The 21,925-nt window shown below is 42.4% G+C and overlaps 1 protein-coding gene across 1 annotated transcript in view; it reads left to right on the top strand.

Moving 5' to 3' along the window:
* Window positions 1-15,839, top strand: part of LOC126188762 (aminopeptidase N-like) — a 233,358-nt gene extending 217,519 nt beyond the window's left edge. Inside the window, exon 17 of the mRNA XM_049930375.1 lies at window positions 15,454-15,839. Coding sequence (XP_049786332.1) covers window positions 15,454-15,690 — 237 coding nt within the window. The 3' untranslated portion in view covers window positions 15,691-15,839. The remainder of the gene's footprint in view (window positions 1-15,453) is intronic.
* Window positions 15,840-21,925: the final 6,086 nt, after the last annotated feature.

Raw genomic sequence — 21,925 nt, 5'->3', positions numbered from 1 at the left:
CCAGACTACGACGGTCATCGGTCCCTGCCCAGAACTGCCATCGCGGCTGTATCTTCCCTGTAAGCGAGTGACAACGCAAAAGCAAAGTAAAGATATTACTAAAATAAGCCGGGCGGGATTAGCCGAGCGGTCTAGGACGCTGCAGTTATGGACTGTGTGGCTTGTCCCGGCGGAGGTTCGAGTCCTCCCTCGGGCGTGGCTGTGTGTGTTAGTCCTTAGAATAATTAAGGATAAGTAGTGTGTAAGCTTAGGGACTGATGACCTTAGCAGTTAGTCCCATAAGATTTCACACACATTTGAACTTTTTTTTTTTATTTGCATCTGCAAAGGGCACTTTCAACCGCGGGGTGAATGGTATCGAAAACAGTTCAAAAAGAGATGTAAAATAGGAAGTGTCCTCAAAACATTTAGAAAAGCACACTTGTAATCCTTTGGGCACCACAATGAATTCTTCAAAACTCGCGTTTTCTTTAATCCCAGGGAACTTAGCGAGATGAGCGATGCTTTTTGTCGCAATGTATCCCATTCGCAATGTGAATCCCTAACCTATCAGAAAGAACTTGTTTCTCCCCTTGCAGTGTGGAGTGAATTCCACCAAAAACTCAAGGTCTGCAGTTCATTCTGGATGTTTTAATTTTTGTTCTTGATTTCCTTTTTCCTTCATAAATTACACAATAGCGGGTTTTAAATAGAAAAATTCTTCCAAGCATGCCCCTTGATTTAACCAACGTACTTTGCAGTAATATTACAGTCTCCATACTCTTCGTTCAATTGCACCGAAAACTGTGGTAACTAACAGAGTAATAAAGTGAGCGAATTCAGAAAATTTGATTTCTGTATCATCAATTTCATCACGTGCTCAATGCCTGAAAGTTTAGCACAGAGTGCTTCCAGATCAACTGAATCTCTAATTCATTCTGCACGGTGTCGTAAGGTGGTTCCAAACGAAATTTGCGATAACTGTCGATATGCGACCGAATGGCAGATTCTGAGAAGTCTCATCCTTCCTTTCTGTCATTCCTACTCATTTTCACAGGATTGTGCCAACAGATCGTTAGACTGCCTCTTTTAGCGCAAGTAGCCACTGGAGCTGTGAACTTGCTTTGTACCAAGAGCAAATAGCGAAGGACAAACACTGCTGACAACGCGACTCTGCGGAGATAATGAATGACGTACTAACCAAAAATTGCCGCACGGCAGTGCTAAAGGAAATGTCGCATTGTACCGAAGACTTCCGAGAAGGGCCGAGCAGTGGCGAGATATGACGAGACTTGGACCGCAAGCCTGCAGCACATCGTGTTCACATGCAGCTTTGCATACCGTGGCTGACGCTGCTATACGTCATCAATGCGGACGAAATATCGTATCTGTAAACCCTTAATCTAAACGCTGCATATTTTGTTCAGAGATATAGAGTGAGAATTGCTGGTTTCCTATCAATTACAAATTAAAAAATTAAACGTCCAAACACTTCTTTTCTTTGGACTGGTAACTCCTCTTCATTGCCAAGACAGATCTGTTTCTCTCTTACAATGCTGTATGTCGTAATATAATACGTCCTACAATCCTTCTGAATAATAAACGCAACATTTTTCAATCTCTAATTTTGTGTATTTAATTTCTGTTAACTGCACAGTTTAAGTATTTTCTTTTTCAGACCATAAAAATGATTAGTTTCAATGTTTGAACGAGTGTTTATCCTATGTACTGTCTGCAGTGTTCATGGACGAAAACTGCCACTCATAAGATAAAACAATATATTTTTTAAATCCGTTTCTCAAACAAAAAAAAACGATATTAGTACGTCACTTGCAATAGCGGGTCATCAGACAATAGCGCTTCCGCCGATAGCCCTTCCGTTCGGCTGCACCAGACAGACACAGTGTGTTTTTAATTGCTCGCACCGTTCGTTAGAAGCCCACAGTCTCTTGTCGATAGCAGCTGCTGCCCTTCCCAGCTAACTGCTGCGAGCAGTGACACAATTCAACAGAACTGTTTGAAATGTATGGACGGAAGCGAAAGAGGGTTCCGTGTTTAATTGCAGGATCCAGACAAATATTCACTTCATTCGTATTTCAGAGGCGAGACTACTTTGATGCTTGTGACAAGATCGTGTCGCAGAGATGAAATAGATGTAAGTAATTACCATAATAAAACAGAAATTCGAACGCTTGTTAAAGTGACTGCTACAAAATGAAAAGATCGACACATGAAATATTATTTTCCATGCGCTGTGGGGGAAATTTCATAAAACATTTGTACTACACTGGCGGAAAAAATCACAACGTGAAGAACGAGTGTGCCAGATAAACGAAAGTTGGTAGGCGTGTGTCTACATCTGAAAGAAGATGTCTTCTCAGATTTCGCGCTAGTACCATAAGAGTGGCGCTAGTAGCGCCACTACCAGGACACGAACAAAGTTTAATTTAAATAGACGCTGTGACGGTCGTGAGCGTTAGTTAACGTTGAGACTTGAAGTGGTGAGTTGATGTAAGTCGAGAATGTCTAATATGAGAAAGACGCCATTATCATCACCTCACAGAGTTGGAACGAGGTCGTGTATCAGGACTAAGAGAATCTGGACTCAACAGGAATGTAGCCACTGTATATGATTGCTGGCAGCGGGGTCGCGAGAATATATTGTCGCAAAAAAGCCGATTTCGGTAGTGCCGCGGGGCACTACCGAGATGGAAGAACACCGTGTTCGGCGTACGTCTCTGTCGCATCGTACTGCATCTGCAGCAGCAATTTGAGCAGCAGTTGGCACCACAGTGACACAACGAACTATTACAACAGGGGATCTCAAGTTGATTCCGTATTTCAAGAATTCCGGAAAGCTTTTGACACTGTTCCTCACAAGCGACTTCTAATCAAGCTGCGGGCCTATGGGGTATCGTCTCAGTTGTGCGACTGGATTCGTGATTTCCTGTCAGGAAGGTCGCAGTTCGTAGTAATAGACGGCGAATCATCGAGTAAAACTGAAGTGATATCAGGTGTTCCCCAGGGAAGCGTCCTGGGACCTCTGCTGTTCCTGATCTATATAAATGACGTGGGAGACAATCTGAGCAGTTCTCTTAGGTTGTTCGCAGATAATGCTGTAATTTACCGTCTAGTAAGGTCATCCGAAGACCAGTACCAGTTGCAAAGCGGTTTAGAAAAGATTGCTGTATGGTGTGGCAGGTGGCAGTTGACGTTAAATAACGAAAAGTGTGAGGTGATCCACACGAGTTCCAAAAGAAATCCGTTGGAATTCGATTACTCGATAAATAGTACAATTCTCAAGGCTGTCAATTCAACTAAGTACCTGGGTGTTAAAATTACGAACAACTTCAGTTGGAAAGACCACATAGACAATATTGTGGGGAAGGCGAGCAAATGGTTGCGTTTCATTGGCAGGACACTTAGAAGATTCACTAAAGAGAGACAGCTTCCACTACACTCGTTCGTCCTCTGTTAAAATATTGCTGCGTGGTGTGGGATCCTTACCAGGTGAGATTGACGGAGAACATCGAAAGGGTCCAAAAAAGGGCAGCTCGTTTTGTATTATCACGTAATAGGGGAGAGTGTGTGGCAGATATGATACGCGAGTTGGGATGGAAGTCATTAAAGCAAAGACGTTTTTCGTCGCGGCGAGATCTATTTACTAAATTTCAGTACCAACTTTCTCTTCCGAATGCGAAAATATTTTGTTGACCCCAACGTACATAGGTAGGAATGATCATCAAAATAAAATAAGAGAAATCAGAGCTCGAACAGAAAGGTTTAGGTGTTCGTTTTTCCCGCGCGCTGTTCGGGTGTGGATTGGTAGAGAGATAGTATGATTGTGATTCGATGAACCCTCTGCCGAAAACTTAAATGTGAATTGCAGAGTAATCATCTAGATTTAGATGTAGACAATGACAGCTCCGAGCCAGACGACCTATAACGTGCATTCCAGTGACCCCAAACCACTGCCATTTTCGACTTCAGTGGTGTCAAGCGAGAGCTCATTGGAGGGAAACGTGGATATCTATCGTTTCTTTCTGATGAAAGCTGGCTGAATGATGGCCGTCTGTTGGCCAGGAGGTGGCCAGTCGAGGTCCTGCAACCAACCTGTCTGCGTGCTGGACACATTGCACGTACACCTGTGGTTATGGTGTGGGGTGCGATTTCGTGTGACCGTGGTGCACTCTCATGGTAGTCCCGCGCACCCGGATTGCAAATTTGTCCGTAAGTCTGGTGACTCGACCTGTTTTGCTACCGTTCATGAACAGTGGGTCTTTTCCAACAAGATAACGCCCGCTAACATACCGCTTGTGTAGCCCAATATGCCCTACAAAATATCGACATCTTGTCTTGGCTTTCCTCGATCACTACATCTGTTTCCAGTCAAGCATATTTGGGACATCATCGGAAGATAACTCTGGCGTCATCCGTAAACAGCATTAATCGACCCTGTAATGACCGAACAAGTGCAACAGGCAAGGAACTCCATCACACAAACTGACATCCGGCACTGTACCACCCGATGCATGCAAATTCGCATACTTGCAATCAACATTCTGGCAGTTACGCCGCCGGCCGAGGTGGCCAAGCGGTTAAAGGCGCTACAGTCTGGAACCGCGTGACAGCTACGGTCGCAGGTTCGAATCCTGCCTCGGGCATGGATGTGTGTGACGTCCTTAGGTTAGTTAGGTTTAAGTAGTTCTAAGTTCTAGGGGACTGATGACCTTAGAAGTTAAGTCCCATAGTGCTCAGAGCCATTTGAACCATTTTTTGCAGTTACGCCGGTTATTAATGTACCAGCATTTCACATGTGCAATGGCTTATCTCGCGCTTACATTAACCTGTGATGTTGCAATGTTAATCACTTAAAAATGCTAACTAGACAAATGTATTCCACAAATTTCATAACTTTATATTATTAATTTTCTGGTGTTGTGATTTTTTCCGTCAGTGTATTTCTCATGACAGCGAGTAAAATGTTGAAGGGTCAGATTCACAGTATGCTCTAAAATCATTTTCCCGAAGTATAATATAGAGGCCTCGACATGGAAATCTCAACATTAGATGACAAGAGTGATTGAGAACCGCTGTGTAACGTTTTAAACCACATTAGGGGCCCACGGCTAATGTTTCTGTATAAAAGCCTATTAAAAAAACTATAAGATATTAATATAAAATACTGTTTTGCACATTTTTTTATTACTGTCTCCAATGATTGCAACACATTTACACACGATATGCAAATTTAGTAAGTCTGGCTTTCTCATGTACACAAGCAATGATAAGGAAGATTCCTGAAACCATATCAACTTAAACGACCGTATAGAGCTGGTATGAATTCAGTTTACATTTGAAACCGAGAAAGATGAAAGATACACATGCCCTCCGCCCTCCATCTCCGTCATAAATACACCAACTCGGATTTGACAACGCTTAATGAACTCGTATCCTTAGCTGTTTTCAACTTCATACCGGATTTCTATATTCATTTTTAATTCGAAGAATAGTGCCTCCTGATCTAGTACAGGATATCTACACTCGCACTTACAAGCTCTTCTTAGCTACTTTGAGCCTAAGGCGTATTGACTACTCATTTGTACTCTTGGCCTAATGAGGCAATGCCCAATACATTCCGAGAGACACGAGAAACTTCGTAGGGCAATAAGTTCGACTAATGGCTCATACTCTGTGGACTGTCTGTTTCACTCCATTATTTGATCCTGTGTGTTGCGGTATAGAATTTTCTGCCACAGCAGCATTGCGTAAATGAAGCAGTGGTTTAGTAAGTGAAACGCCTGGTTTTAGAATCACTATTCCGGGCTTCGATGGATGGTAGAGATGGATTTATTCCATTGGCTCTGTCTTTTCCTAACACCACAGCAATCACGCGACTGTTGAAAGACCATGAAACCCTCTTTCCAGCCATGAAACAAATATAAGATTTGACAAAGGAATAAGTCATTTTAGTTCACTTAAGTTATGTGCTGTAATAAAGCCCCATCATACTTTCAAGCCCCTTTCTTTTTATACTGATCGCGTTAATACCCACGAAGACTACTGTGATATACTACTGCATTGGTGAAACACTTCTTAAACTACTACATCGGTGAAACACTTATTTATTCTATGTTGTGAAGTCTTACGGGAAGTTTCAAAAGATTTTGTCAGGGAATGGATGCATTTACGTAAAGTTATCACACTAAAATTAGAAATTATGGTTCCCTGCCTTTGGTACCGTTACATACTGACACTCGCACATATTATGCAGACTTACCACTAACCGATGTGGCCCTGTGATAAGGATGGTTCAGATGGCTCTGAGCACTATGGGACTTAACTTCTGAGGTCATCAGTCCCCTAGAACTTAGAACTACTTAAACCTAACTAACCTAAGGACTTCACACACATCCAAGCCCGAGGCAGGATTCGAACCTGCGACCGGAGCGGTCACGCGGTTCCACACTGAAGCACCTAGACCGCACGGCCACACCGGCCGGCTGACAAGGAATGTGACTCACATTCTAGACAAATGTGCTTTAAATCCCCATCCCCAACTGGAAGAACAGACTTATGTTTTCCACAGTTTCCCTTAATCGCATCTGTTTTGTATTCGCATAGGCTCCAGTCTAAGCTTAAGATCAACCTCTAATAAACATTGGACAGGGTCCGAGTGCCTTTGATCAGTCAGGTTTGGATATGTCATGTTATGTACTACTTCGCCTGAATATATAGGCTTTAGCTAATCAGACTGCTGTATTGACACAAAAAGCGAATACTGTTTAAGATTAAATTCGTTGCATTCAGTTTCGATCTATACTACTTGTTGCTAAATTTGAATACTTCTGAGATGAAGATAGACCTATAACTGACGTTAATCTGTTCCTTCGGAACTACAGTACAAATAGACTGCAAAACATCTGAACTCTTCAATCATTGCTATCCAAATAACAGTGACCCCCGACAATTCCTGTGTGGCTGGCAAAGTCTGATTAGACAGCAGCGTATTTACACCAAACAATGCAGACACTGTTGACGAAGCTTAATAAAATCGAGAAACGTAAAAAAGTATTCGTATTACGTGTATGGTCTGACAATGGAACAGTAAGAGTCATGATACGAATGAATCTTTTGAGTTCTTGGACTTTCTGTCTGGACAAATGACAGACACTGGGGAGAGAATTAGGCTAACACATAGAAACTTCAAGCTGCCCTATAAACCATAATCAAAGATATTTGGAACTAAACCTATCTGTCAAATTTAGAATAAATACAGTATGAAAATGTATAGTATGAAATGTCCCAATCTCATATGATACGAATTTTGATGTTGTTGATTTTCGAGGGTATACCAAGACCAATGGGCTTATATTTAGGGGACCTGCAAGATCCAATATTAGAGTCAGGGACTGTTAGAACTTCGGAATAGATGAAATCCAAAGAAGATTATATAGATAACATTTCTGTGGAATTTTTAAAATCATTAGGGAAAGCGCAACCAACTGATTATTCACGTCAGTGTGCACAGTCTGAAGACATGCCATCTAGACTTCTTCAAGAATGTGATCGAAACAGAACCAAAATGCAAGAACTGAAGCACGACCAGCTTTACAGCTGAAGGATCTAAGCTGCTGACGATGAGAGCATACAGAAGGATGAAAAAGAGAGTTGAGGAACTGTTAGATAAGGATCAGTGCGGCTTTCAGATAGGTAAAGGCACCAGAAACGCAGCTCTGACGTTATTCTTGGTATTGAGGCCAGACTTTCATGGATTTGTCGACGCAGAAAAAAGATCGACAGCCAAAAGTGGTGAAAGTTGTTTGGCAATTACAAACAAAAAAAGATATTGTGTAGGTAATGACGGATATTAGTATAATAGGTACAAGATACAAGAGACAACAATAAGAAGGGAAGACGAGAAGAGCTTGGCCTAAGTCAGAGATGCAGCCTTTCTTCTTTACTGTTCAGACTGTGTATTGAAGAAGCAATGAAGGACAAAACACAAAGATTCAGATGTGAAATTAAAACTGAACTTGAATCGATATCACTGAAATGATTCGGCGGTGACACTGCTACCTTCTGTGAAATTTTACGAAGTACTACACGAACCGTTTAATGAGATGAACAGTCTAATAAATACAGAATATGGACTGAGAGTACACTAAAGTAAGATGGAATTTTAAGGAGCAGTAGAAAAGAGATTAGCGACAAACCGACAAACGTACTGTAAAAACTGGGAACTGTGGAATAGACAAGGTGAAGAAATCTTTTGCTTTGGAAGATGATTCAAATGGCTCTAACCACTTTGGGACAACATTTGAGGTCATTAGTCCCCTAAACTTAAAACTACTTAAACCTAACTAACCACCGGCAGCTGTGGCATAGCGGTTCTAGGCGCTTCAGTCCGGAACCTCGCGGCTGCTACGGTCGCAGGTTCGAATCCTGCCTCGGGCATGGATGTGTGTGATGTCCTTAGGTTATTTAGGTTTAAGTAGTTCTAAGTCTAGGGGACCGATGACCTCCAATGTTAAGTCCCATAGTGCTTAGAGCCATTTGAACCATTTTTGAACCTAACTAATCTAAGGACATCAGACACATCCATGTCCGAGGGACATGCGACCGTAGCAGCAGCGCGGTTCCGGACTGAAGCGCCTAGAACCACTCTGCCACATCGGCAGGCTGCTTTGGAAGAAAAATAATGTAGAATGGAGGAAGCAAGTAGGAACTACATTACATTAATAACAGTTTGCCAGTATGAACAACAGGAATTTTTTAAACTTTCAGAAAATTTTGAATTACGATTAAAGAAGAGGGAGATATCCTGTTTGCTGTCATAATAAGTTACACGGAATTTGTATTTTCATCCAGGATTATTCCAAGGTGGTTTACTATTTTTTGATAAGCGAATGGGTCACAATGAAGGTTAATGGGAGGAAGTGCTTCACGGAAACATTCGCTGATCGACTTTTGGTGATATTTGGAACACACATAATTCCGTTTAAGTCCCATAGCAAATGCCCATATTGAAGTCGAGATACTTCTAAAAAATTGCAGAAGCAATATTGTTAGGTGTGGCACTCGTACTCGGAGGTGTCATCCTATAGATGTACAGGGACAAAAATAAAGACCAAAGACTGAACCCTGAGGGACACATGTAGTCGAGTTTTGAATGACAACTTCTCAGTTTCATAAGCTGTTCACTGTTCCACTGGCGTCTGTTTCTAAGAAAGCTGTTGAACAACTTCAGTGCACTGTCAAGGAAAGTGATGGTTTCAGTTGCGAGGGTAAGATATAGAACTCAGTTTTTCAGATGCCTTGCTGAAACAGACCTACAATAATGTTGAAATATTCGCTTGCAGTCGGTCCAGGATTCAGCACAACTTTGAAATATAGAAGGGTCTTGATCGCACAATTCTTATTAAGTGTTACGCGTTTCAGAATTTCATCAGACTGAAGATGTGGAATAAAATATACAAGGAAATTAACGATATCAAGTATGTACATAATAACATAAATATGCATCTTAGTATTCCATATACAGAATTTCAATTAGTATTACACATTTAAAACAGACTTAAGTAGAAACCCATGAAAGTAAGCACACAGAATGAATATCACACAGATCTAATTTCACATAGGCGTATTTAACAGTGCCGTTGTTATTCGAAAGGAACAAGTGCCAAACTGACTGTGGCGATTAAGCTATCTAAGAACTAAACAAATGTCAGTAGGTGGCACTAGCATTAGTCATAGAAATGAAGTCAAAGAGTAGCTTTACAAACAATCATACATTACATTGAAACACATGCCAGAACATCGTGAAAAACTTGACAAAGATACATTTATGCTACTTTATGGAGGAGGAACTCATATATTGACAGCATGAAATGTGTATCATTAGGTAGCATTGTGAACAACATTAAAGAGATAGTCGTCACTCAATAACAAAAATGGAAGACATTTGTAACCGTTAACTGGTTGGTACATGTGGGCTTTCAAATAAAAACGATGAGGTGATGCGGTGGTGACCCTCAACTACGTACCGTCAGGCTCAGAGTTTAAATATTAAAAGTTTTGGCTGGTTTCGTTGTTTAGGGCCTGGTTGCCGTATTACAAGCCAAATACTGCTGAGTCTACAGAATACAGTATGAATATACACATGAATCGAATGGTCGAAGGTTCCTATCACTCGGCAATTGAGAATGTAACGTAGAAATTTATAAATGAAAGATTTCAATTAAATAAAATCTGCAGGTACTCTCTTAACGACTTTAAATGATGAGTACTATACTAGAAGTACTTTTGAGAATATGGTATATTTCTGCAAACACTTGTCGGTGTCGATGGTCCAGCAATTAAAGAAAATATAAGTTGAATAACAGGGAAACAATAGATTCCTACTGCACGTCATTAGTTATGTACGACAACGTAGCTCGCGAGATATTCACTTCTAAACACATACTACGTCTTCACTGTAGAAACCTCGGGAAATCTCACAAGTTCACAAGTCGGCACTCCAGAGTATTTCTGTCTTTCGCAACCGTGCGCTAACCGCTCCACACACTCCAAGTCTCTCTCGCGACCGTGCGTCCATCGCGCCGTCAAGTCCAGCACTCCCTGTGTCCTGTCCTGTACTGCCCGTGTCTTGTGCCGTCCTGCTCAGAACTCTTCTCTCGCTTCCATCCAGTCTCCCCATTCACGAACGCTGCGATTGGCTAGAGCGCTCGCGCCATGTCTCCAAGTTAACGCACCCACACAAACATAATGAAACACATTTGAAATACTAGATTTACATTTAAATACTTCAAATTAAATAAATATTCCTATGGCTGGACCATAGACACTCTCTAAAACACACTATTAGATACATAAACAAATTAAATAAACATATATCAAAGGAATAGAACAACAGGTAGGCCAGTAGCCTAATGTCTCTGTGCTTTCTAAAACAAGTAAATATCTAACCAATTTCTTCATGAATAGTATATATCGAATATAAACAAAGACATAGACGAATCAATATATTTATAAGCATGCTGCCACCGTTTTCTCGTGTCATTGTGGAGTACTTATGGTAATCGGTCACTTTGACCTCCAATAACTCATGTACTATTCATGTTACATGCCTGTAATTTATATCAATTTAGGTTTATACTAATAGCTTTCTAAAGACACGTCGATCGACAAAATCGTATGAATCGTTTAGATTTTGGAAATTCGTTGCTGGGTGTTACTTGTATAATTTATCATCAGATACTAAACTTCAATAAAGATACTGAAAATCTGATTGCGCCATCAGAATCGTCGTGCAAATAATGGTAATATACATGTTTCTTTTTGAGGTATAATGATTCCTCTGGCTACTATTAATTTCTATATGAACTGTGAAATGTCTGCCATTATGATCTCACATTTTTGGCTCTCCCGGCGTATAACTCTCTTTCATCGACACAGCGTCGCCAAGGAATTCCCAGCCACGTGTACGATGGACCACATGGTACGGCTGTTGTGCGGCATCACGTGCTTGCTAACGAGCCGCGCCTTGCCGAGCGGCCCGAGCGATGCCCACCAACTCTGAACTTAGAATATTTCCAGGGCGCCACAACTCGCCCGTTACCTCACATACAACATAAATATAAAACCGATGTACATCAAAAATAAAATAGAAGTTATTAAACAATAAGTTTACCACCACCTGTAAATAAAATGTTATGTAAATATCTCAAATGTAATCATAATACAACAGTCTAACATATACTAAATGACATACGAGGTGCATTCAAGTTCTAAGGCCTCCGATTTTTTTTCCTAATTAACTACTCACCCTAAATCGATGAAACTGGCGTTACTTCTCGACGTAATCGCCCTGCAGACGTACACATTTTTCACAACGCTGACGCCATGATTCCATGGCAGCGGCGAAGGCTTCTTTAGGAGTCTGTTTTGACCACTGGAAAATCGCTGAGGCAATAGCAGCACGGCTGGTGAATGTGCGGCCACGGAGAGTGTCTTTCATTGTTGGAAAAAGCCAAAAGTCACTAGGAGCCAGGTCAGGTGAGTAGGGAGCATGAGGAATCACTTCAAAGTTGTTATCACGAAGAAACTGTTGCGTAACGTTAGCTCGATGTGCGGGTGCGTTGTCTTGGTGAAACAGCACACGCGCAGCCCTTCCTGGACGTTTTTGTTGCAGTGCAGGAAGGAATTTGTTCTTCAAAACATTTTCGTAGGAAGCACCTGTTACCGTAGTGCCCTTTGGAACGCGATGGGTAAGGATTACGCCCTCGCTGTCCCAGAACATGGACACCATCTTTTTTTCAGCAGTGGCGGTTAACCGAAATTTTTTTGGTGGCGGTGAATCTGTGTGCTTCCATTGAGCTGACTGGCGCTTTGTTTCTGGATTGAAAAATGGCATCCACGTCTCATCCATTGTCACAACCGACGAAAAGAAAGTCCCATTCATGCTGTCGTTGCGCGTCAACATTGCTCGGCAATATGCCACACGGGCAGCCATGTGGTCGTCCGTCAGCATTCGTGGCACCCACCTGGATGACACTTTTCGCATTTTCAGGTCGTCATGCAGGATTGTGTGCACAGAACCCACAGGAATGCCAACTCTGGGGGCGATCTGTTCAACAGTCATTCGGCGATCCCCCAAAACAATTCTCTCCACTTTCTCGATCATGTCGTCAGACCGGCTTGTGCGAGCCCGAGGTTGTTTCGGTTTGTTGTCACACGATGTTCTGCCTTCATTAAACTGTCGCACCCACGAACGCACTTTCGACACATCCATAACTCCATCACCACATGTCTCCTTCAACTGTCGATGAATTTCAATTGGTTTCACACCACGCAAATTCAGAAAACGAATGATTGCACGCTGTTCAGGTAATGAAAACGTCGCCATTTTAAGTATTTAAAACAGTTCTCATTCTCGCCACTGGCGGTAAAATTCCATCTGTCGTACGGTACTGCCATCTCTGGGACGTATTGACAATGAACGCGACCTCATTTTAAAAAAATGCGCATGTTTCTATCTCTTTCCAGTCCGGAGAAAAAAAATCGGAGGCCTTAGAACTTGAATGCACCTCGTACAACAGAATCACCTGGGTGAGCCCAGATTAGTGGCAACTACTTGAAGTAAAAAGGGAGCTCATATTACAATAATAGAGATTTTTAGTTTTTTCAACTTAATGGTACAGTATTAGATCATAATAAAAGTCCAGCTGTTCTCATTTTACAACTATTAGTTGACCCATGGATTGTCACCCATGAGAGTGAAATGAAGAGGATAGTAGATTTGTTTAATTAACTTCTTTATTATGTCCCTTGGCTGTGGTACTTCAGGAACAGCTTGGTCGAGGCATCCAGTTGCCTCTCATGCAAAATGATAGACATCCGGCATTGCTGACAGCTCAAAGAGCAGGGCTGAGAGTGACGTCACTCGAATGACACTGTCAGCGATGTCTCCGACTGTGACTGTGATGACAGCGCGGCAGCGCAGCTAACGATACCGCAGAGGCAGCTGTGACCTGCCTCCAGAGAGCGGGCAGCTCTCCGCTCCGGCAGTGGCTGCTCTCCTGACGCAGGGCAGGCTGCCCCACCATGTGCCTGAACAGTGGAGCCCGCACTGCACTCCAGGATGTCGCTCTGGGTGCCACAACCTCGTAGTGTGGGCTGTGATACTGAGACGAGAATATTTTAGTGCACGAAAGGCTGAGTACTTACATGCTCCAGACTATGTTTGTTTAGAGGTTAAGACACATACTCTAAACATTTCTGAGGTGACAAGTGAGGAAAAGCTTGCATCCTTCCGCTAACATATTCCAGCCTCAGCTGTTGCTGTACCATGCCTGTTGGCTTTGTTTTGCTTCGTAATGCACAACACTCTTGCGTACCTGCGGCACGCTCTGTTGCAACTCACTTACGCTATGGCGTACTTTTTTTTACCGAATATGATACATTTTCATCCTTTCTATGAAGACCTGGTCCCTCAGGTCGACCAAACTAGGTTACCCTTTACAACAGAGTTCCTGACGATTGGTCCTTCTGGCCCTGTTTCGCCTCTGAAGAATTGTTCAAATAGTTAGTTTCCTTAACCGTATCACTTAATCTTATACTCTTACACACTTCTACAGGGCCTCTTGCCCTGCTCCTTTACTCAAGCACCATGGAAATTATTTCATTACTATGCCTCTCGAACAAAAACTTCCAACTCTCTATTCCAAACTTACAAGCTAAAATGAATCATTTATCCTTAATACTACTCCCTTGTTCATTCATCTTCACAAAATGCTCTACCGTCAAATCATTTTTCCACGACCAAAATACAATCAAAATTTTGTTGACTCACCATACCGTAGGCTGTAGGTTCAGATGTTGCGACGTTAATGATCTGACACCAGTGCTAAATGACCCATGGATTGTCACACATGAAGAGTGAAATGTGACATCATGATACTAGTAGATTTGTTTAATTAACTTCTTTATTCAGGATCAGCTCGGTGGAGGCGTCTAGTTGCCTCTCATAAAAAACAACAGATGTTCGGAACTGCTGACAACGCAAAGATTGGGGCCAAGCGTGGCGTCACTCGAATGCTGCTGTCAGCGACGTCTGTGCGTGCGACCATGTCAGTGGAGCTGACGATACCATAGGGGCGGCTGTGACCTGCCTCCAGCGAGTGGGCGGCTCTCCTCTCACGCAGCGGCTACTCTCGTGACTCAGGGCAGACTGCCCCGTCCTGTGCTCGAACAGAGGACTCTGTACTTTATTCCAGCATGTCAGCTGTTTTCTGTGTTTCACTTCACAATGCATAACACTCTTGCCTGCCTGTGGCTAGCTCTGTTACAACTCACTTCCGTGCTGGCGTTCCTTTTGACTGAATACAGTCGATCCGTTATACAACCACCACAAAATGAAATGTCACAAGAGTATGGCCAGCGGATGTCGTATTACAAAAAACGAACAAATAACGGGCCACATAAATATAACCATTTAAGTAAGCCTAGCTGAGTGGCAACAATCTGAAGTAAGAAGAAAATATTACAATTTTCTTTTCTCTCTCTCTCTCTCTCTTTTCTTTTGTCCTACTTTACATTAAAAAGCGTACAAGTATGACATCAGAATGTATAACAACCTAGCTTGAAGTAGATGTATGAGGACACCAAAGAAACCTTTTAGCATATTGTGGTTGAGGATGTAGGGTTAGGATCATTGATTGACAAAAACTGATGCCTAGGCAATCGTAGTGCTGAAATAGTGGTCATACTATCTCGGAATTAATAGATTCCTTTTTAGACATGTAGTAATAATAGAAGGACGTGTCTACTGAAGCAAACCAAGTTTTTCAACTTCGTTCTTCGTTTCTTTCGTCGTCTATTGCTATTTATGGAAGATTTTCAGGGAACAGGCAGTTACTTTGCCGGAGTGGATTGAGGAAGAGGAGATAGGTGACGCGAGGTGTGCTTGCGCAGGTGTCGCAGCTGTACGTGTCGCGTGTGGGCCAGTTCGGGCCGGCGGAGATGCTGCTCGAAGACGCTCTGCGGACCATCCGCGAGGAGGCGGAGTGGAGCACCGACAACCTGCCGCGGATCGCCGCCTGGCTGGACGGCTACCTGGGGCTCACCAGCGCCGCCCCCACCACCGCGGCCGCCTCCACCTCGGCCAGCTTCGCGTCCACCCCAGCCTCTGACGTCGGCTACGCCCTGTGAGGCGGCACTTGCCACAGTGAATTATACCACTAAGCGACTGCACCTTGCACACTCAATTTTTTTAAAAGAAGTTATGTTCGTAATTGTTGGAATTTACATAACAATGTACGTTTAAATCGTTTCATAAATAAAGTATTCGTTGACTCATATTGCAACGCTTACTGAAAACTATAAAAAATAACAGATCAAATTTCAAGATCAATTTTTTTCTGAATGCTGGCTTCCTCGGCCTGCAATAGCGGTGAAAAAATCTCGCTTTTCCAGCCATCTACATCTACATACATACTTCGCAAGGCACCGTACGGTGCGTGACGGAGGGTACCCTGTACGACTACTTGGTACTTCTTTTCCTTATCCAACCGAAAATAGAGAGAGGAAAGAATAACTATCTATAACCTTCCGTGGGCCGGCCTCTGTGGCCGAGAGGTTGGCATGGATGTGTGTCATGTCCTTAGGTTAGTTAGGTTTAAGTAGTTCTAAGTCTAGGGGACTGACGACCTCAGATGTTAAGTCCCATAGTGTTTTGAGCCATTTGAACCATTTTTAACCCTCCGTGTGATCCCTAATTTCCTGTATCTTATCTTCGTGGTCCTTACCCGAAATTTATATTGGCGGCAGTAGCATCGTTATGCAGTCAACTTCAAATGCCGATTCTCCAAATTTTCTTACTAGCGTTCCTCGAAAAGAACGTCGCTATCACTCCAGGCATTCTCATCTGAGTTCCCGAAGCATCTCCGTAACACTTGCGTGTTGTTCGAACCTACCGGTAACAAATCTAGCAGCCCGCTTCTGCTTTGCGTCGATGTCTTCATTTAACCTGACCTGGTACGGATCTCAAACACTTGAGCAGTAGTCAAGAACAGGTCGCACTAGCGTATCCTTTACGGATGGACTCCCCCAAAATTCTCCCAATAATCCGAAGTCGACCTTTCGCCTTCCCTACCACAATCGTCACATGTTCGTTCCATTTCAAATCGCTCTGCAACGTTACGTCCAGATATGTAAATGACGTGACTGTGTCAAGCAGGATACCACTAATTCTCTATTCGAACGTTATGGATTTGTTTCTCCTACATATCCCCACTAACGTACGTTTTTCTATACTTAGAGCTACCTCTCATTCATCACACCAACTAGAAATTATGTCTAAGTCATCTTGTATTCTTCTACAATCACTCAACTTCGACACCTTCCTGCACATCACAGCACCATCAGCGAACAGCCGCACGTTGCTGCCCTCGCTTTCTGCCAGATAATTTATGTATATAGAAAATAATAGCGGTCCTATCACACTACCCTGAGACCCTCCTGACGATGCCCTTGTCTCTGATGAACCCTCCCCGTCGAGGACAACATACTGAGTTCCATTACTTAGAAGCGTTCGAGCCACTCATATCTGGGAACCCATTTTGTATGCTCGTACCTTCTTTAACAGTCTGCACTGGGGCACCTTGTCAACCTCTTGACAGGGATGATACACTGCAATTTCGGGGAATACTGGATAAACACATAGGTAAGTATTACCAGTTAGTGTATTTTTAGTAACGCCAGTCGCTCTTAAATACAGCAGTCTTACATTGGTATTATCAGCAATTTTAGAACAGACAATGAATTCTACGATGTAGTTAAGTTAGTTAGTTACTTTCATGTTCCATGCATCATTTGCACAATAAACCGTAATGATGGTGAACGATTAATTGTACTTTAAGAGAACTAATTAAAACAGCAGACACCCGTGGTCTAGGGGTAGCGTCTTCGATTCATAATCAAAACGTCTTCGGTCCCGGGTTAGATCCCCGCCACTGCGGGGCATTGGCGGCCGAAGACTTCCGGCATAAGAAGTTCTGCCAACGGCCTTGTCAAAGAGGGCGGAGGAGCGGATAGAGGTTCAGGGCACTCTCTTGTCCTAGGGGTGGGAAATTGCCCCTAAAGGTGGAAGAATCAGCAATGATCAACGACATGAGGATGGTAGAAGGCAATGGAAACCACTGCATTAAAGACACGTAACGTGTATCCACAGGACATGTGTCCTGTAATTGAAGAAGTGTCATGATGATCTCTCCATTGGCAAAAGATTCCGGAATAGTCCCCCATTCGGATCTCCGGGAGGGGACTGCCAAGGGGGAGGTTACCACGAGAAAAAGATTGAATAATCAACGAAAGGATAACGTTCTACGAGTCGGGGCGTGGAATGTCAGAAGCTTGAACGTGGTAGGGAAACTAGAAAATCTGAAAAGGGAAATGCAAAGGCTCAATCTAGATATAGTAGGGGTCAGTGAAGTGAAGTGGAAGGAAGACAAGGATTTCTGGTCAGATGAGTATCGGGTAATATCAACAGCAGCAGAAAATGGTATAACATGTGTAGGATTCGTTATGAATAGGAAGGTAGGGCAGGGGGTGTGTTACTGTGAACAGTTGAGTGACTGGGTTGTTCTAATCAGAATCGGCAGCAGACCAACACCGACAACGATAGTTCAGGTATACATGCCGACGTCGCAAGCTGAAGATGAACAGATAGAGAAAGTGTATGAGGATATTGAAAGGGTAATGCAGTATGTAAAGGGGGACGAAAATCTAATAGTCATTGGCGACTGGAATGCAGTTGTAGGAGAAGGAGTAGAAGAAAAGGTTACAGGAGAATGTGGGCTTGGGACAAGGAATGAAAGAGGAGAAAGACTAATTGAGTTCTGTAACAAGTTTCAGCTAGTAATAGCGAATACCCTGTTCAAGAATCACAAGAGGAGGTGGTATACTTGGAAAAGGCCGGGAGATACGGGAAGATTTCAATTAGATTACATCATGGTCAGACAGAGATTCCGAAATCAGATACTGGATTGTAAGGCGTACCCAGGAGCAGATATAGACTCACATCACAATATAGTAGTGATGAAGAGTAGGCTGAAGAATCAATACGCAAAGAAGTGGGATACGGAAGTACTAAGGAATGATGAGATACGTTTGAAGTTCTCTAACGCTATAGATACAGCAATAAGGAATAGCGCAGTAGGCAGTACAGTTGAAGAGGAATGGACATCTCTAAAAAGGGTCATCACAGAAGTTGGGAAGGAAAACATAGGTACAAAGAAGGTAGCTGCGAAGAAACCATGGGTAACAGAAGAAATACTTCAGTTGATTGATGAAAGTAGGAAGTACAAACATGTTCCGGGAAAATCAGGAATACAGAAATACAAGTCGCTGAGGAATGAAATAAATAGGAAGTGCAGTGAAGCTAAGACGAAATGGCTGCAGGAAAAATGTGAAGACATCGAAAAAGATATGATTGTCGGAAGGACAGACTCAGCATACAGGAAAGTCAAAACAACCTTTGGTGACATTAAAAGCAACGGTGGTAACATTAAGAGAGCAACGGGAATTCCACTGTTAAATGCAGAGGAGAGAGCAGATAGGTGGAAAGAATACATTGAAAGCCTCTATGAGGGTGAAGATTTGTCTGATGTGATAGAAGAAGAAACAGGAGTCGATTTAGAAGAGATAGGGGATCCAGTATGAGAATCGGAATTTAAAAGAGCTTTGGAGGACTTACGGTCCAATAAGGCAGAAGGGATAGATAACATTCCATCAGAATTTCTAAAATCATTGGGGGAAGTGGCAACAAAACGACTAATCACGTTGGTGTGTAGAATATATGAGTCTGGCGATATACCATCTGACTTTCGAAAAAGCATCATCCACACAATTCAGAAGACGCCAAGAGCTTACAAGTGCGAGAATTATCGCACAATCAGCTTAACAGCTCATGCATAGAAGCTGCTTACAAGAATAATATACAGAAGAATGGAAAAGAAAATTTAGAATGCGCTAGGTGACGATCAGTTTGGCTTTAGGAAAAGTAAAGGGACGAGAGAGGCAATTCTGACGTTACGGCTAATAATGGAAGCAAGGCTAAAGAAAAATCAAGACACTTTCATAGAATTTGTCGACCTGGAAAAAGCGTTCGACAATATCAAATGGTGCAAACTGTTCGAGATTCTGAAAAAAAGTAGGGGTAAGCTATAGGGAGAGACGGGTCATATACAATATGTACAACAACTAAGAGGGAATAATAAGAGTGGACGATCAAGAACGAAGTGCTCGTATTAAGAAGGGTGTAAGACAAGGCTGTAGCCTTTCGCCCCTACTCTTCAATCTGTACATCAAGGAAGCAATGATGGAAATAAAAGAAAGGTTCAGGAGTGGAATTAAAATACAAGGTGAAAGGATATCAATGATACGATTCGCTGATGACATTGCTATCTTGAGTGAAAGTGAAGAAGAATTAAATGATCTGCTGAACGGAATGAACAGTCTAATGAGTACACAGTATGGTTTGAGAGTAAATCGGAGAAAGACGAAGGTAATGAGTAGTAGTAGAAATGAGAACAGCGAGAAACTCAACATCAGGATTGATGGTCACGAAGTCAAAGAAGTTAAGGAATTCTGCTACCTAGGCAGTAAAATAACCAATGACGGACGGAGCAAGGAGGACATCAAAAGCAAACTCCCTATGGCAAAAAAGGCATTTCTGGCCAAGAGAAGTCTACTAATATCAAAATCGGCCTTAATTTGAGGAAGAAATTTCTGAGGATGTATTTCTGGAGTACAGCATTGTATGGTAGTGAAACATGGACTGTGGGAAAACCGGAACAGAAGAGAATCGAAGCATTTGAGATGTGGTGCTATAGACGAATGTTGAAAATTAGGTGGACTGATAAGGTAAGGAATGAGGAGGTTCTACGCGGAATCGGAGAGGAAAGGAATATATGGAAAACACTGATAAGGAGAAGGGACAGGATGATAGGACATCTGCTAAGACATGAGGGAATGACTTCCATGGTACTAGAGGGAGCTGTAGAGGGCAAAAACTGTAGAGGAAGACAGAGATTGGAAAACGTCAAGCAAATAATTGAGGACGTAGGTTGCAAGTGCTACTCTGAGATGAAGAGGTTAGCACAGGAAAGGAATTCGTGGCGGGCCGCATCAAACCAGTCAGTAGACTGATGTAAAAAAAAAAAAAAGAAAAAAAAAAAAATGTGGCTATATGCTACCCATTTTTTATATATATTCTTTAATACACAGATATGAGTTAGTAATATCTACCCACCACCTTCATAAGCCATAATAATAGAAAATCTTGTACAGAACTGAACGAGTTGTCAAGGAGAAACTTCTACAGTTTGTTTTCAGATTTTACTTTGCCGTCTGACATTTAATTTCACTGGGCAAGTAGTCAAAAATTTTGAATTCAGCACTGTGCACCCCTTTCTGAGCGAAAGAAAACTTTAATGGTGGTAGTGAATGTCATTTTCTCTCCTGGTGTAATTATTAGGCTAGAGCATAGGTTCGTAGCGTTTTTGTTTTGCATGTTGGTACTCCGGTGTCTATGGATTTACTTACCGATTGTGATATTTTATTTGTAGTTCACTGTTGCTATTTGAGTTTACATATTGCCATTCGGTCATTTGAAGATAGTGGGTAGAGCTATGGACGCTAGAAAATGGAGTGCAGGAATCAGAATATTTCCGACATATTCTTCTGTCTGAGTCCAATAGACGGAAGACAGCATCGGAAGCAGCCAGAAACATTTGCACTATGTACGGAGATAATGTCATTGGGTAGAGCTTGGTAAGAAAATTGTTTTCTCGCTTCAAGAAGTATCTTTTTGACATTAGTGACTCTCCATGTTGAGGTAGACCCTTGGGCTTTGATTAAGATCATTTAAACGTATTAATCCTCAATGATCCACGTCAGTGTATTCGAGAAGTGACAGATGAACTATGATTGTTCCACCATCATGCGAGATTTTCATGCAATGAGGAGTGTTGAAAACTCGTATGTATGGATACCGCATGCTCTAAACGAAAATTACAAAGATTAGCGGGTGGCGATACGTGCATCTTTGCTTGCTCGACAGCAATTGGCTCGTGAAGAACACCGACGTTTCCTATCCTGTATCATCACTGATTACGAGAAATGGCGTCTTTACGCTAACATAAGGAAAAGAAAGGAATGGTTGAGCCCAAACAAAGCAGCAAGCCCCGTACAAAGATCTGCGTGCATCCACAAAGCATAATATTACGTATCTGGTGGAATGGCGACGGTGTGGTGTACTACGAATTGCTTCCCCGAGGTGTAACCTTCACTGCTGACATTTATTGTCAACAACTGCGATGTCTTGCAGGCGCAATCCAAGAACAACGACCAGGAAGACTGCGTGAGGTGATGCTACTTCGCGATA

The sequence above is a fragment of the Schistocerca cancellata genome, chromosome 1, assembly GCF_023864275.1.
Source record: "Schistocerca cancellata isolate TAMUIC-IGC-003103 chromosome 1, iqSchCanc2.1, whole genome shotgun sequence".
In the NCBI taxonomy this organism is placed as follows: domain Eukaryota; kingdom Metazoa; phylum Arthropoda; class Insecta; order Orthoptera; family Acrididae; genus Schistocerca; species Schistocerca cancellata.
Note: the sequence above shows the minus strand (reverse complement) of the source record. Positions and strands in the feature narration are given on the sequence as shown.